Here is a 16,672-nt window from a genome sequence, read left to right on the forward strand (position 1 = left end):
ATGAACCCTTGCCTCTGAATGAGTGTCTTCCACTCCATACTAACATACAGTTTGTCCGGAAAGTAAGAGGACTGAGTCGTTCAAGAAAATGTATCGAACCAATCACTACAAGTCTTTAAAAACTTTCAAAAGATACTCCTTCTTCGTCGATGCAGCGCTACCAGTGCGATTTCCAAGCATTAAAGGTGTCATGGAAGGCATTTTCCGGAATAGCCTTGAGAGCCAAGTGCATGCTGCTTGAATCCCCTCTGTCGTCTCAAAATGCTTGCCATTCATCGGCCTTTTCAGGCTAGTAAACCAAAAAAAGTCCGTGGGGTCCCATCTGTGCTGTAGGCCGGCTACGGAAGCGTTGGTGTACCGGCCATTCATTTTATTTCAAAAAAGACAATGATCATCGTTTTTACTTTGGTTTTGCTCATTCTTCCGTTTTTTGGCCGAAGAGACGCCGGCGTATGCCACTCGGAAGATTGCCTCTTTGTCTCGGGATCATACTCTAAGATCCATGGCTCGTCAACTAAGGCTCTGGAGATTATAATTGACACCCGGGCAACACATATGCAAGTGAAGTATGAAAAATGCTTACGGACAGCCAGCTCATGATTTTAGGCCTTTAGAGTCAGACTCGGACCTATGAGGAAGTAAACACAATGTTTTCATTACCCAAAAGAGAAAATTAGACCAATGGTTCTCTGATCGACAGTTTCAACGGCGAAATATACATATTTACCGACCGATATAAGTCTGGAAAAACAGCAGCGGGCTCCTTCTTTAGTAATCGATACATAGGAGGTAGCTTTAAAGTAAATGACTATAGTTCAGTATTCAGGTCGAAATCAAGGGCATAACAGAAGCTGCCAAGCCAAGTGGGCCTCTACTCTAACCAGTATATACCGGCCAAGCAAGCCGACCCATCAAAGTTCTTGTAAGGAAATTTTTTGTGAAGGGTATTAAAACTTTGGGTATTAAATCTTCCTGGCGTATCAGGTCGCCCGTAAATTATTTTTTCCTTAATCTTTGTTATTTTAACCATCGTTTTCGATGAGTTTCAACCTATCATGACTTTTTAATCTCAAAAATGATCTCAACTCTCGAAATTAAATTTAACGAAATTAATTTTAACTAACTTTTTTCATATATAGAAATATATATCAAAATAATGTTGCACAAAGTAATGCAAATGATTTATTTTCGAACGGAAAGCATTTTGTGTAAATAAGGAAATTCGTTAACTGAAATTTAATTAATTTTCCCTTCACATATTTACACATTTAAATTGCAGAAAAGCAGAGAAGCCTGGCGTGCAGCGGCGCGACGCAGTAATTGCTCTGGGAGCTTTTCCAACCAGCAGCGAAGGGAATATGACAAACAAGGCAGACAGATAAAGAAATTGATAAATATTGCAACACAAATAACAACAAATACAAAAAGCAACCACACACGTGCGCCACTGCTCACACACATACCTACATGCAACGTTTAACCCACCAACGAGCACAAAGCGAAAAAGCGAGCATTTAAAGAATTGAGTGACAGTCGCATATGAACCAGTGGCACTGAGCGCTGACAATGACAATATCCGAAGCAGCGGAAACGGATATCAATGCACTGTAAACCAGCGCGTGAATGCCAAAACTGACAACAGTGACGAGCGGCAATTTACAATCCTTGCGCCCGCACAACTCGCCCCACTTAACCCTTCACAGCGCGACAGCGGAGATGGCCGGCAGCGCGCGCGCGTCAAATTTCGATGGTCAGAGTGCAAGCAATAAATTATTGCGCGCTTTAATCGACGACAACAACAACCACATCGAAGCTGACGATAACCATAACACAAGCATATCGAACAATTTGAGCGCAACCATCACTTCGGTCGGTTCAAATGCGACGCGCGTTTTGTACACATACTTTCAAAATATCACCGACCCGCAAGGCTATGCGGCCGTGGCCAACACGACGACGACAACAACAGCGGCAGTTGTCAGTGGGAGCGTCATCGATAGCGCCACAACAGAAAGGCTCCACAGTTTCGACAGCAATGCCACTGAACCACAAATTGGCAGCAACGATCTGTCGGCGACAGCGCGAAGTGTGGGCGCCACAGTGCTCAGCACGGCCAAAACATTGCTGCAAGCACCAATCAGCGCGTCCGCGAATGCTACGCGTGCAGCAACGGCTTTGGCGAATGCAACCGCGTCTATTTCAGCCTCCGCCGCAACCTCTGCCACCGAACTGCTGAACTCGACGCTGTCGCGTACGCTGACGACGAGCGGGAGTGGCGCTAGTGCGGCGCCCAGCAGCATTGTTTTGACCACCTCGCCCAACGTCACTTACCTGCCACATCAGGTCGCCATACGCAGCTTCGAGGACTGCGCAGCGCTCTTCGCCAATTACACGCAGCCGCAGAATGGTAAGTAGCCACGGGCATAATAAAATAAGAGCCAATAATAGTAGTTGACCACAGCTTGCAACAAATGCTTAAATATGTATGTGTTTGTGTCAGGGTAAACGCGGCTGAACGCGCTTGTTGCCGCAATTGTAATTTTGTTGTGCTTTATGGTCACTATTAAATCAATTTTGTGGCGAGTTGCCTGGGGCAGGCGCGCGCCGTGGATGCTGTCAATGCAAACAATTGTTTATGCAAACATGTCCGGTACGTGCGCCCGCGTATACACACATACGCACACAGACTGCCGGGTGTTTGTCATCAATGACAGTTTGCCATGATTTATGACGCTCTGAGGCAGCTGCTCTTGATTAGTCCCACACACGTTAACACCGCTACTTGCCTACACTACGACGCCTAGTTTTTTCGTTTAGCGACTGGTTGTGCGCTAATTTCGCGCATTCACTCATTATTTGACTCATGATTTTGATTGATTAAACGCTTTTCGCTTGAGATCAATCAAATTCGCTATAAAAAGATCGCAAATGACCAATCAACTGCTGATGGCTCGCGTCTTCCATTGTAGAGTATGTTAGAGGCCATGAAAGAACAATTTGTATGAGCCAATTTAGGCTTCGATACTGCACGATGGCAGTCGCATAGTTTCCAATATAAGACTAAGGTTTCTGGAGTTACATGATATTTTAATAGCTGATCCGGTTTTTCGATGAATCCGTAATGTATTAAAAAGCATCGTCAGATTCCATTGTAACTCAGATATGTCTATATGATTTGAACCCAACCTTAGTACAGAGAGTTACCTGATTTCGGCAAACATACAGGGTTTTTCAGGAAAGTAATAGGACAGATTTTCTTCCGCCGCGACTGTACTTCGCGGCGACTGGATTCGGTAGAAGGTATTCCTAGCTAACGATCAAGCGACTGGTCAGTTGTCTCCGAGCACCTGAGAGTCAGGACAAAGTTTTTCGCGCGACGTGTTTCTGTGAGTGGTGAAGCCGAAAATGCCGCGTTCGTTAGAGCAGATATACGCTATTAAAATCTTTGTAAAACTCGATAAATCTGCGACAGAGACGTTTGATATGATTAAGCAGGCTTACCCAGATGTTGCTTTGACAAGAAGTGGTGCATTTCGGTGGACCAGGCTGTTTTGGAGAGCCGGGAAGGCGTCGCTGATGTATACCAGCTCAAAGACTGAGAAACTGGAACTGTTAGTCGTCATACAACCTGATCCACTTACCATTTAGAAAGGCAAGTCTAGATCTTGAGCGCATCCGGATATTAACTTAGTGAAAGGCAGCTTTAGTTGGCTAAACCTTTCGTAAGTAATGCCGCCACAAACCCTCTTCTTAATGTCAGCTAGGTACTTCTCCTATTTGTTGTATTAATTTAAGTCTAACGCGATAAACGAAACCGAGAACGGAGTTCATTCCGCTATTCACAACCTAACCTCAAATATGTAAATAACAATTATGATCTGTGTAAACAGACACCCTATTTGCCACAGCCAAACTTTCCAACAGCTCGGCAAATTGTCGACAGCATTAAAGTTTGTTAGCACAAGAATTAGCTAAGTTATTGGATGCTGGCATAACTGTTAACTGACGACTTCTGGAACAACATTTCGGCTGCAACTCGGGCACTATTTGTTCAGGTAACAAGCAAGCCTGAGATGGCGAGCAAATAGTAAGACGGAAATTGTAATGAAGTTGAAGCAAAATTGCATTTGAGCTGCCGAGCAGAGCCAACAACAACAAATGCAGACTGTTAATTGAAAACAGCGTTGTATTTGACTAGAAATGTGGGGATTCAGTAGACGCAATTGTAAAGTGTCAACCGGTTGAATGCTTTAACGGCATTAGCAAAGGACATTTGGCAGTTGAACTGCCCATTTGGCTTCAATACTGTTACACACACACACGTTCAAATAGCAACTATGATATGTCTATTTGCGTAACTCACAATCACAGGCTACCAAGCGGACAACTGCAAGGACTAGCTGTGCTCAGAGGAGCTCGCCAGCACTTCAAGCTCAGCCAAAATCGCTGGCATTGTCTGCTGCTACATAACAGTGTGGCGCTTGTTTGGCCAGTTGCTGCATATGCAAATCAAATGTGGCATACAACACGCAAAAATCAAGACAGGCAAACGTTGATGCGGCATACCGGGGCGTATGAGTAATTTAATTTGCGATTGACGACTCTCAGCGCAACTGAGCTTTCGCTTTTTTTTTGTTTTGAGGGTGAAGTGAAGTCTGCTAACCACTTGCGTGCCAATTGCCTGCCACAGAACGACGCCATTTCGCATATGCAAGCAGACCAGACTTATTTTTAAACATTTTCTATCATTTGAAGCGCTGCAACAAAGCTGTTGGCAAGAATGTGCTTCCGAACTGCCAACTCAGGTGGGCATTTGTTGTTATTTTTGTAATCTACGGCTGGTGCTTTTTGTTGTGTGTTGCATGGCACATGCTCGCACGCGTCGTTGCACAGAAATTGCATTTGACACATCAGCTTTGTCAGTCTCTGCACCAACCAAGTCAACTGAAAGGCGACTTTGAAGGCTGTCGTTGCATGAATGGAGCTTGTGACGCAGGCAAGAGCGCAAGGAGAGTGGAGCAGGGAATAATTGTAGCAAAAGTTGAAGGCATATGGCTACGTGAAGGATTTTGCAACCAGTGGCGCTGCCATTAATGCAGGCACGTTTAGGCTATATGTGGCAAGACATATGATGGCGGAACTAGAGGTGGAGCCTTACTTTACATTTAGACTACATTGACTGCTAGCTTAAATATAGTTTTATTATATACAAGAACAGCCTGCGGAGGTCAGCATCACTGTAGGCATGGCCAGAAGGTTGCCACATGTGCAATGCCGTGCTGAACTGGCCACTGCAAACAGGCAGCCGGCCTCTAGGCTAACCACATTGATGGCAATTATGCCTCCACCCGCATTTGCGTATATGTTTGCAATCAATTAATTGGAAATATCGTAAATAATAGGCAGCAAATGACAACAACAAACCCCAACAACAACCTCGAGTGACTGTGGCAAATTGCTGTCAGGCAGTCGGATATCCTTGATTGCACAGACATTTTCAAATGCATTGACCCAAATATTAAAGTCAGTGGCGTAAACGAAATGAGTGGCAACTAAAAAAATGTAACGGCACATTGCTCTTATAGTGCAACTTGTATTTGCAAGCAGGTAGCCAATGTGCCACAAGTGTTTGTTGGCGATATGAAGTGGACGAGTCAAGCTTGTGATTGCAAATGGCATGGACAGCGCACATTAATCAAAGCGCATCGCGCTGACAGCGTAATGACTAACAACAACAGCAAGAAAAACATGTCATTGAACTCTGGCAACGTGCTCCACTTTTATACTTCGGCGCAAGGAAGGCGAACCTGAGGTTGCACGCAAAAGAGTCGTACTGAGCTTTTCTAGGTAATTTCTATGAAAAAGCAAGCCTTGATATATACACATAACGATATGTCTGTCCATACTTTTACGTACGCCCTGTGGGGTTGTCCGTTTGTTGGCTCAGCAGAAGAGTCACAATCATTGATTGTTTGGCATATTCATTTCATTTCCGAATGCACGAGCTGTGGCATGCGATTGTTAATTGCAGTGTTGCATGCAACGCCAAGTATTTTCAAGAAACGTTTATGTCCACGAAGGCGTGCATGACTAGGTTGTGTGGGTGTGCGCGACGGAAAAGTCAAGTGGATACCACAACAACGCATCAATTGTTGCCACGGAAGGAAGTCCAGTCTTCTGCTCGCTATTTATAAGCTTTGTATTTAGAAATCGCACTATTTTTATCTCTACCGCCTGACCATTGTATTTTTAGTCCCCGCCCAGCGGGCTTGGCAACACATTTTACTGGTGGTTACCCCGCTGCCACACCGCGCGTCCTCACTGTTGCTCTACCAGTCATTTGTGGTCGTAACGTTTTCTGTTTTTCAGTAGAAAATTTCATTATTTTAACTGACCGTTTGCATTGTGTCATCAATGATTGTCAACATATCATATTTCTTTTGTGGGCAGCACATGTAGGTGGCGTACATTATGTAACACTTTTCAATGGAGAATTGAGTGAAAGCAACTAATGAAATTGCCAGAGTTAAGCGAAAAGACTATCCACATAAATCCAACCCAAAAAAATTGTATAACCTTCGAGGTGTTTGCAAAGGATAGCGCCAGCTCAAAGGATCCAACGCCCAGCAGTACTTCGAAAACTAAACCTCTTTCTAACGAAATTGCTATCTGGTTTCATTGTGAATGGATACAGACAATCCAAGCTAAAAACTATTCGAAACAGTTGATTCTCTACTTGCTGTTCCAAACCGTGTTAGATAAACAGCCCTTGACAAGACTAAATCCCGGTCATTTCCAGTAACGTTGCACTGCCTATTGTGGGAATTGTCCAAATAGTCAACAAGTGGTATCGAACGAAATCCAATTTCCACTTCGGAGTATAATTCTAGCTGTTATAACCAACTTACTGGTTACCGCTCCAATCAGGGTTAGATACCCGAAATAAAAGCCCTTTCCAGAAGAAAATACAGGTACATTCCAGTAACGCAGAACCGGCTTTTGTGGAAAACGTGGAAGCAGTGCTTTACTCTCCAAGAAGTCATTCATTTGTCGGAACCGTCGATATCGGATCACTATAGCACATAGCTGACATACAAACTGATGAAACGGAATCAAGGACAGCTTTTTCATTCGACGAAATATCTCAAATTCTGCATGGGATATTACTTAAGGCTAAGTGGCTTTTATAGCTTGGGCGCCACCGAAGTTAACGTTTTCTCTTGTCGTGGCTTTGAACTTTCAAAACACGTCAAATAACAACATATTTTTGATTGAAACCCCTTCAATCGAATACAAAGATTCTCAAGCCTTTGATACCCCGCTTGCTTGGTGCTTCTCCAGCAGCCGAAAAACTTTTTAATAATTGAGACCCAATTTGTTAACCACGAAAACTGCCAATTTGCTTCGAACCGGCCAAAACACCTGCAACTAATATATATGTGACACGTGCCGCACGCACGAACAACCAACGAAATTACTTCTTAGTTGCATAAACATCTGCTGGCTTTAAGGGAAATTCGAAAATTTAATGCCATGAACAAGTGGACGAACGAAAGCGTCAAGATTATATAAACCTCAGTTTGATTATGGAGATTACATAAATCAAATAAGCTAATACACACACACACATACAACATACACACACATGTAACTATTTACACTTGTCCAAACGTGCCACAGCGCCGCAACTGCGCAGCGCATATGAATCTAGAAGCCAGCAAACCTGATAAACCCGAGATGACAAATGCATGTCAAGACCTCAAAGAACCTCGAAGTGTCTCAGTATGTGTGTGTGTGTGTGTGCGGTACGTTGCACGATTTCTCAAGAAAGTGCAGAGCAAATATGCGTATAAATCAAGAGTGAAGAAAGATAATGCGGGCGAGCAAGAAACAGTGCAGATAATAAAATCAGAATTCACAAGAAATCTTGCTGCTGCGGCACACTCACACTCACACATGTACATGCGTATAAGGACACAATGTCAGCGTTATTGAGATGAGACTTTGAAAAGCTTGCTCCTTGCTCCTTCCTGCCACTCACAAACACACACACACCAAGAAGGCTTGAAGCGCACATGTGCCGCTCGGAGGCGTGCCTCGTTCATGCAACAAAGCAGAAAATGTGAACAGCGGCACAAACGTGGCATATGATTATGCCGATGTGCTGGCAATTCGCAGATAGCAAATTTGTGTGCTTGTGTGTGTTTACTTTGCATTGCCATGCATGACCTTGCCACAGTAGTCGCGCGCTAAATATATTTGCAACTTGTTTAGTTTTATTTTTATTTCCATCACCGCTGACCGGCAGCAGTAATAAAATCCATGAAAACATGTGGCGCACACACAGGGGCTCGCATAACCTCAAAGGTAATGCGCTGCAACCTTTTTATGTTGTTGCAACAAAATTACAAATTTCAATCAAATCATTGAATTATATTTGGGATTGTGTAAATAGGGCGGCTCATGCGCTGTATGCGCCCAGGCAATTGTGTAATGTGTTTTAGTTGCTTCTAGTTACGTAACATTTGCAGGGGCCAGAAAGTAGGCCCTAACAGCGGCACATATGTGCATAACTGAGCACACAAATCGATTTGAAATTGAATTGTGTGGGTTCAAGGATAAAAAGTAGCGCAAAGAAAGCTTTTGGCAACATTAAAAAAAGAGCTTAGAAACTAGAAAGGTTAAGCGTTTGAGAAAATCGCTCTTGAATTCATTTTAGTTAAAGTTGGCTTTGCAATGTTGGGTTTAATTAAGAATAAGAGCTAATTTGAGTAATATTTTAAAAGTTAGGGCGCTGTTTGAACCCTATAAATACACTTATTTTGAAAAAACAATAAAAATGTAGCATACATGCAGCCGCATCAGAAATTACAAATTTAAAATTGTTTTGAAAACCTTTTAACCAAATAAATATGTTATTATTTCTTAGTTTTCATTTAAGAATATCTTTAGCTTCTATTTTAACGAAAAATCATTCGCAATGTATTGGGTAGTCGAAAAAGTCTTTTCGTATTTTGTCTTTTCGTCTTTTTTTTATTATATCTTAATTTTCATTTAAGAATAATTAATGCTTTCATTCTAACAAAAAATATTGCCCAATGTATTTATTTTGTTAGCAATGAAGCCGTAATCCTCAAAACCATATTTTAATTAGACTGAAATAAGCGGTTAGTCCGCAACGCCAACTCTACCAAATAAGGATTTCACACACACATACAGATACGTATGTACGTTGGTGTGCGTGTATATGGCCTATAAATACATACAAATGCAAATAATTAACTCTTAATTTCACTCTGCAATGATGCAACGCTGATAATCTATTTAGAATTACATTAGAAGTGATTAGCAGCGGCATTAAGCCTTGCCACAGTGACCAAATGAAATTTCACGGAACCTTGAATTACACACACACGTACGCATCATGCATATGTATGTGTTTATATAGCAGCACTGTAATCTTTCATTGAATTGCGCACGCACACAGACACAAAACATCATATGCAACTGTATGTGTGTGTGTAGTTTTCTATGAACTTGCGGCTAATTTGCGCTTTATGTAAAATTTATGACAAAAAAATTGCATTTTGCATAACAAAAACCTAAAGTTAGCATTAAGCCAACAGCAACAACAACACGGCCGGCCGCAGTCATGCAGAGGCGTAACTTGCGGCGTATTAAGCCAATTAAGCAGCGTTGTGTGTGGCCATTGGCTGAATGCCTGCAATTTCCACATAATTTCGAATTTTTGTTTTATTTTTATATTTTCAATGAATTAATTAAATCATTAATTAGCCGACAAGGCGCTGGTATCCAAAAAAAGCGTAATTAATGGGCTGCCCTCACATGAAAATAGCTGCGCCAATCAAGCTGAAGTGCAACCGCATTTTTTTCCTAAACAGTTTTCAAAAAAATATAAAAAAAAGAATTCACGTTGATTTCAAATTGATTTTCACAGATTTGCTTTCAACCACTCACTTTCATTTCGTTTTGCAGGTGTTTTCTGCAACTGGACCTGGGACCTGTTTCTCTGCTGGCCACCGACGCCGGCTGGCGTGTTGGCGCGCATGCATTGTCCGCCCGTCGGACACGGCATTGACACAACAAGTAAGTAAACAATACAACGCTGTTTTGGCATATATGTATGTATGTGTGTGTACATGGATGGGTGTGTGGCATGTTGACCCATTTTATTTAGCAAGTCAACTCTTTGTTAGCCTTCGGGTAAATTAGACGCTCTGTCATTCACTGGTCACTCAGCATTACACATTTACACGCTGACATCGAACAGTTGCATGCCTTTAACATAACCTCAATGCTCGTAATTGATTGTGGCACACAACCTATTTGGTTTTTTGTTTTGGTCAGTGGTTAAGAGAAGTCAATTGGACAATAGCTCAAAAGAATGACAGGTTATAAGCAATCAATCAGTCATTTTTTGTTGAAATGAGTTCAAATGAGCTTTCAAGAAGCTTTTTTAACAAGCTGACACTTGAGGTGAGGAGTAGTAATTAACACTTATGGTTGGTTATTTGATTTGATCTCATTGATTTTTTTATTTTTATAAACTAAAATATTAATTTAATGAATCCCGAAATTTTAAATTGAATCCCGAAAATTCGGGATTTATTTTGTATACGGAAAATAAGTATTCGTATATTTTATTATCTGATAGCCAATCAAGCCGTTTATAAAAACTGTTTATATGAAAAAAGTTCAAAGGAGCTTTCAAGGAGCTTTTTTAGTCAGCATGGACTTTGTGGCGATGAATTGTCATAAAAACTCATAATCGATTTTGTTTAATATTAGTAAAGTAAATTATTCTAATGCATATTCGCAAATGGAACCGTATTATGAAAAAAGTTCAAAGGAGCTTTTTTTACTCAGCTGAGACTTGAGGTGAGGAGTTGTAATTAGAACGCATGGTTAATTATTTTATTTGATCTTATTGATTTGTTTATTTTTGTACACTAAAATATTATTTGATCCATTACGATCCCGAAATTTTAAATTGAATCCCGAAAATTCGGGATTTGCATTTTGAATACGGAAAATCAGTTTTTATCCTGTGTACGAATACTTTATTTCATAATAGAAAATGGAACCCTTTAAAAAAAAAGTTCAAATGAGCTTTCAAGGAGCTTTTTTTACTTAGCTGAGGCTTTCTGGTGACGAGTTGTAATTAGCTTTTATAACCGAGTTTATTACTTTTGTGAACTGAAAGGTTATTTGATGCATTAGAAATCGGGATAATCCCGAAATTTTGAATGTAGTCCCGAAATATCGGGATTAATAAAAAAATACTGGTATATTTCTGTAACAAACGATTGCAGTAGTGAATTTGTGTGAAACCTAGTTAAAAGTTATTAATTTTAGAAAAAAAATTAAAAATTTAAGCCTATGCACAGGCGCTGTATATACTTGAGCGCCAGTAAATCAGGTAATTGTTGTTAGATTTCAGTGCTTTGAAGCTTTTGCTGAGCAATTGAATAAATATTAGCTTTTTCGCGGAAATGTGAGCTAAAAGTTGGTCTTCAAAATCCGTGCTAAACTGCCGACGGCACCCAAGCTAGCAAATAAGTGTGGGGGTTTACAAAATATTCACGTGAAATTTTGTGTACGGTGAGCTCAATTGTCAGTGATTGTAGAAATCTTCAAATAGCACACTTAGTATGTGTGTATGTAAGTATCTAAGCAACCATGGATATATTCCTATGTGTGGCTCAATTTGTTGTTGCACTTCCGGCGCTGTTTCCGTTACCAACTGCTTTTGCTCTCACACTTGCGGCATTTTTGTTGCTATTGCCGCCAGTCATCCGCATGCGGAAACACAACAACAAGTAGTGATGAAAATAACAGGCAGACAAACACACGCACACACCCAAACACAATGACAACGCGTCTGCGGCGAGAAAATGTAAAATACATTTAAACGGTTTTCCATTTCCCTTTCACGCTTCCAACTCATTATATTTGCCGCCTGCAACACCACCAACACCAACGATAACATCAAGCGCCAAACAACAAACGGCAGCATGCCTACCTCCTGGCTCCTCACGTGCCACGCCAGCCACCCAATGGCGGTTGCAAGGCTGTGCGTAATTTCGTTTGATTTATTCATGCAACGCAGTGAAAATGTGTTGGAATTTTAACTTAATTGCATTTGTGGCCGAAGGTTTGCGGTCTCTATTTTTAAACCTTTGAGTTTTAAATTTAAATTCCCATTATCATCACAAAGTGGCAAATGGGCGGCCAATGAGTGGAAAATGAGCAGAGCAATAAGAGCGAGCGTGAACATTTCCGAAACGGTTGCGAAAGCATTTAACTGCACATCCATTTAAACAAAATATTATTTTTTGCCTTGAAAAAATAAATTTAAGTTTTAATTTGACCTTGAAAATACAGTTAGTGCTTTAATTTGGCATTTCTTCCCTCTCCCCACAGAGTTCGCGAACCGCAAATGCGAGCTGGATGGCAGCTGGGGTCGCCGTCCGAATGACACGCAGAACAACACGAACGGCTGGACGGACTATCAGCCCTGCTTCAAGCCGGAAGTGAACGACATGCTGCAGCGTGTGGATGATATTGATGTACGTCATGCCGCAAACGTGAAATATTCGCACAAAATACAACTAATTCTCAAAATTTAACCCATAGGTCTTCTTGGACATCGCACGACGCACGCGCACGCTGGAGATTGTTGGACTCATATTGTCGCTGATCGCCCTGATACTCTCGCTCATTATATTCTGCAAATTCTCTTCACTACGAAATAATCGCACGAAAATTCACAAGAATCTCTTCATCGCAATGGTCTGTCAAGTGATCATACGACTGACACTGTATCTTGATCAGGCGTTTCGGCGTGGCAGTCAACCGGCCACGTCGAATACGAGCACAGCGGGAATTGAAAACACGGTACGTGAAGGAAGCTTACGAAAAAGCACTTCAAAATCATATTTTTTTAAAAGCTCACGCCGAAAGCTTTCAGAAAAGACGAACACAACATTAAAAGGCTTCTGTGTACGCTCATATTTTGTTTAGGAGTTCACTCTTAAAGCTTTTTGGCAAGATGAACACAGGAATCGCAGAGCTTTGAAAGAGTAGATAACCTTAATTTCAAAGCTTTTGATGAGCTTTTCACAAGAACATAACCAATAAGTAATACGATCTCTTCTCTTTTTAGCCCTACCTCTGCGAGGCTTCCTATGTGCTCCTAGAGTACGCTCGCACCGCCATGTTCATGTGGATGTTCATCGAGGGTCTGTACCTGCACAATATGGTGACGGTAGCCGTGTTTCAAGGTCGGTTTCCGCATAAGATTTTCTCTCTACTCGGCTGGGGTCTGCCCGTACTAATGACCACCGTCTGGGCCATATGTACAGCGATGTATACGGACAGCGCACACGACTGTCTATGGAACTACAATTTGACGCCGTACTATTGGATACTGGAAGGACCACGTTTCATTGTCATATCGGTGGGTGTCCCTCACTTTTCAATCACATTAATAACTTATCAAACTACAATTTTGTCCACCGCGCAGCTCAACTTCTTCTTCCTGATGAACATCATACGCGTGCTGGTGATGAAATTACGCCAGAGTCAAGCCAGCGATATCGAACAGACGCGCAAAGCGGTACGCGCCGCCATTGTCCTGCTGCCGCTGTTGGGCATCACAAATCTACTGTACCAAGTACCTGCATTGAACCTGAAACCACCATGGAAATTCGCCATGTGGTCCTACGTGACGCATTTCTTAACCTCATTTCAGGGATTTTTCATTGCCTTGATATATTGCTTCCTAAATGGTGAGGTGAGTACGAATGCAACCCATTCAACCCATTATTTCCAAATCAGCCAGCGAAGTGCTAATAATTCGCCTATTGTGACACTCTGTTTACCAACAGGTGCGCACCGTTCTACTGAAAAGCCTCGCCGTCTACATGTCCGTACGCGGCCACCCCGAATGGGTGCCCAAACGTGCCTCTATGTTCTCTGGCGCCTACAACACTGCACCCGACACCGAGGGCCAAGGCGGTGGCACGCCGCAGGATGGCAAAAGGTAAGCCAGCTACTTGGTGGAGTTGCTCTCTACCCCTATATCTGTCTCTACAACCACTTCCCTATCTTTCTCACTCACTCATCTGTTGCTTTTTTCTATTCCTTTCTTACTCTCTTTGCTTACTGTTGCCTACAGAAACGATCAATCGCCCACCACACGCCGCCTGAATGGTCGCCGCTACAGCGCCGCCAACACCGTGCACATACCGGCGCGACGTCTCTCCAGCGGCAGCACCTACCGCCAGCAGCGACGCGTCAGCAATCACAATAACAACAACAACATTGGCATACACAACACTCGCGCTCAGAGCAACACTGGCAGCGGCAGCAGCAGCAGCACCGGCGGCAGCTGGCTTTTGACGCTGTGCTTTGGCGGCCAAAAGGTACTAAGAGTACCGCCAGCGTCAACCGTACCACCCGAGTCAGTTGTATTTGAGTTGTCAGAGCAGTAGTTGTACCGCCTTACGCCTTATGCCCTCCCCCCACCACCACCACCAACAACACCACTCTCACTTGTATAGCCATGAATTGTGCATCCGCAACTATGAAATATTTAGCCGTAAACATACAAATACTTAGTAGCTTTTAAGTAGTTCCTGTTTAGCCAAACGCTTTTGCGCCTAAAATGCTGTGACTAATGCCAATTACCCCACGCAAGCCCTTCACCACGCCACTTGCCTGCCCAAACTTAACACCAATGTATTGTAGTTCAATATATTCACCCACACATGAATGTAGCTCCACCCCCGCTACCCCGCTACCCCGCACTACACAACTCATTACTTTTAAGGCGAATCGCACTCAAATTCGTACCGTTTAGTTTTCGTAAATTTTGTATAAAGTACTGATTCGGCAACACGAAAACGCTAACAGAGTTACCAACATATCTAAAACGCAAACAAAATTTAGACGCCCATAAAGAAATTAAAAAATTATATATACTACATTATATATAAAAATATACATCATTGAGCAAAATTTAGAGAAAAAAAACACTCGAAAAAATATGAATAATTTTAAAATTTATATTAAAAAAATTGGAAAAATACATAAAGGTTTGAGGGAATTAGATAAATCAAATATTTCATTATTAAATGGTAGTATTAAACTTTTTTCTTTGTAGCATATATAAAAAATTAAAAAAGTGGTAAATTCTTATGAAAAAATTAAAAATATTAACATATAGTGTAAATATTTATATATAATATATACTCTTGCATTTGATTCCGTAAAACGCACTTGAATGAATTTTTTCCAACTGCATACTCGTACATAAAAATATTATATTATATATAAAATAATATGTAAAGAAAGTTATTCTCGAAAAGCTGCTTCTAACTCATTTCTCTATATTTCGTATGCTATTTTTTATTTGTATATTATTTTTATTTATTTATAAGTTTCTTTCATTATAAGCGCTTAAAAATTCTTTGAATAAGTGTATGCGAAACCAAAATACATATTTGTAACACTGAAGATTGGCAGCACTGTTTTATTTAAAGTTTTGATTTCATTTGCTATAAAACTGCTGATCATTGTAGTTGTTAGTCCGGATGAATGAAATTTTAGTGCATATTGAACTTAAAAGGAACTGCAAGATCAAGGAAATATTTTGTATAAATACATTTGGCCATAAACCGTTTGAGAATTGCAAACGTGTCTAACAGATGAATGAAATAACGCGGCAAAAATCTGTACAACTTACTAATTTCAAAAAAAAATGAATCAAAAAAAGTTTCTTTGTTCTAAAAAGTGCTCATAAATTACTTTGAGTTTATGGAAAATCGTTTCAGGAGTTCTTAAACTGATAAGGTGATATTTTAAAGTGTTTCAATAATTCATAAATTGCTATGTTTGGAGTTTATAGAAAAGTGTTTCAAAAGACCATAAACTGATATGTTTGTAGGGTACAGAAAAGTGTTTCAAAAGTAAAGCTCTAACGGTAAATTGCTATGTTTGGAGTTTATAGAAAAGTGTTTCAAAAGTTCATAAATTGCTATGTTTCTTGGATATAGAAAAGTGTTCCATAAGTTCATAAATTGTTATGTTGATAGTGTAAAGTGTTTCATAAGTTCATAAATTGAGGTTTTTAATTTATGGAAAAGCGTTTCAAGAGTACATAAATTGAAAACTTAATAGATTCAAGTATTTCAAGAGTTCATAAGTTTAAACTAGGCTCATGGAAAAACTGAAACTAAGCCGTACCGGCAGTGTAGTGGCATGCAACGCACGTAATTTGCAGTAAAAACGTATAGAACAGTACCAGACACCATGAGTAAGCTCTGACAGTAGTTTTCCCGTAACTAGCGCAACTATCATCTCAATTATTCTTCGTTTTATTATTTAATTTGAACAAAAATTTGTGTTGGGTATGAAAGAGTTTATTACTGTGTTGGCATATTACCAAAAATACTACTCTACATATTATAATATTTTGCATTTTGTCAAAAAATTAATATTTTGTATTTGCATGTTCGAAAAAATTACTATGAACATTTTTACAGATTTTTGTTAAAGCTCTACTACGATTTTTGTAAACTTTTACCACCGCTTGAACGCTTTTAAAAAGCTCCCACAAGCTTAAAAGCTCTACTCATCATATACAGTA

At 40.7% G+C, this 16,672-nt stretch overlaps 1 protein-coding gene across 6 annotated transcripts in view; it reads left to right on the forward strand.

Annotated features, from left to right (window-relative positions):
* The window catches only part of LOC105230385 (PDF receptor), a 64,256-nt gene that overhangs the window by 45,494 nt on the left and 2,090 nt on the right, over positions 1 to 16,672 (forward strand). For 2 of the 6 annotated variants that reach the window (XM_011211121.4, XM_011211120.4), the window contains exons 2-9: positions 1,280 to 2,407; positions 9,997 to 10,107; positions 12,445 to 12,590; positions 12,658 to 12,918; positions 13,187 to 13,480; positions 13,547 to 13,816; positions 13,911 to 14,065; positions 14,201 to 14,447. In XM_011211121.4, coding sequence (XP_011209423.2) covers positions 1,624 to 2,407; positions 9,997 to 10,107; positions 12,445 to 12,590; positions 12,658 to 12,918; positions 13,187 to 13,480; positions 13,547 to 13,816; positions 13,911 to 14,065; positions 14,201 to 14,447 — 2,268 coding nt within the window. In that variant the 5' untranslated portion in view covers positions 1,280 to 1,623. Of the gene's footprint in view, positions 1 to 1,279; positions 2,408 to 9,996; positions 10,108 to 12,444; positions 12,591 to 12,657; positions 12,919 to 13,186; positions 13,481 to 13,546; positions 13,817 to 13,910; positions 14,066 to 14,200; positions 15,031 to 16,672 lie in introns of those variants that run through there. The other 4 variants (XM_029552046.2, XM_049456125.1, XR_007422717.1 and 1 more) reach the window with 3 other exon arrangements.

The sequence above is a fragment of the Bactrocera dorsalis genome, chromosome 4 (assembly GCF_023373825.1).
Source record: "Bactrocera dorsalis isolate Fly_Bdor chromosome 4, ASM2337382v1, whole genome shotgun sequence".
Lineage (NCBI taxonomy): Eukaryota > Metazoa > Arthropoda > Insecta > Diptera > Tephritidae > Bactrocera > Bactrocera dorsalis.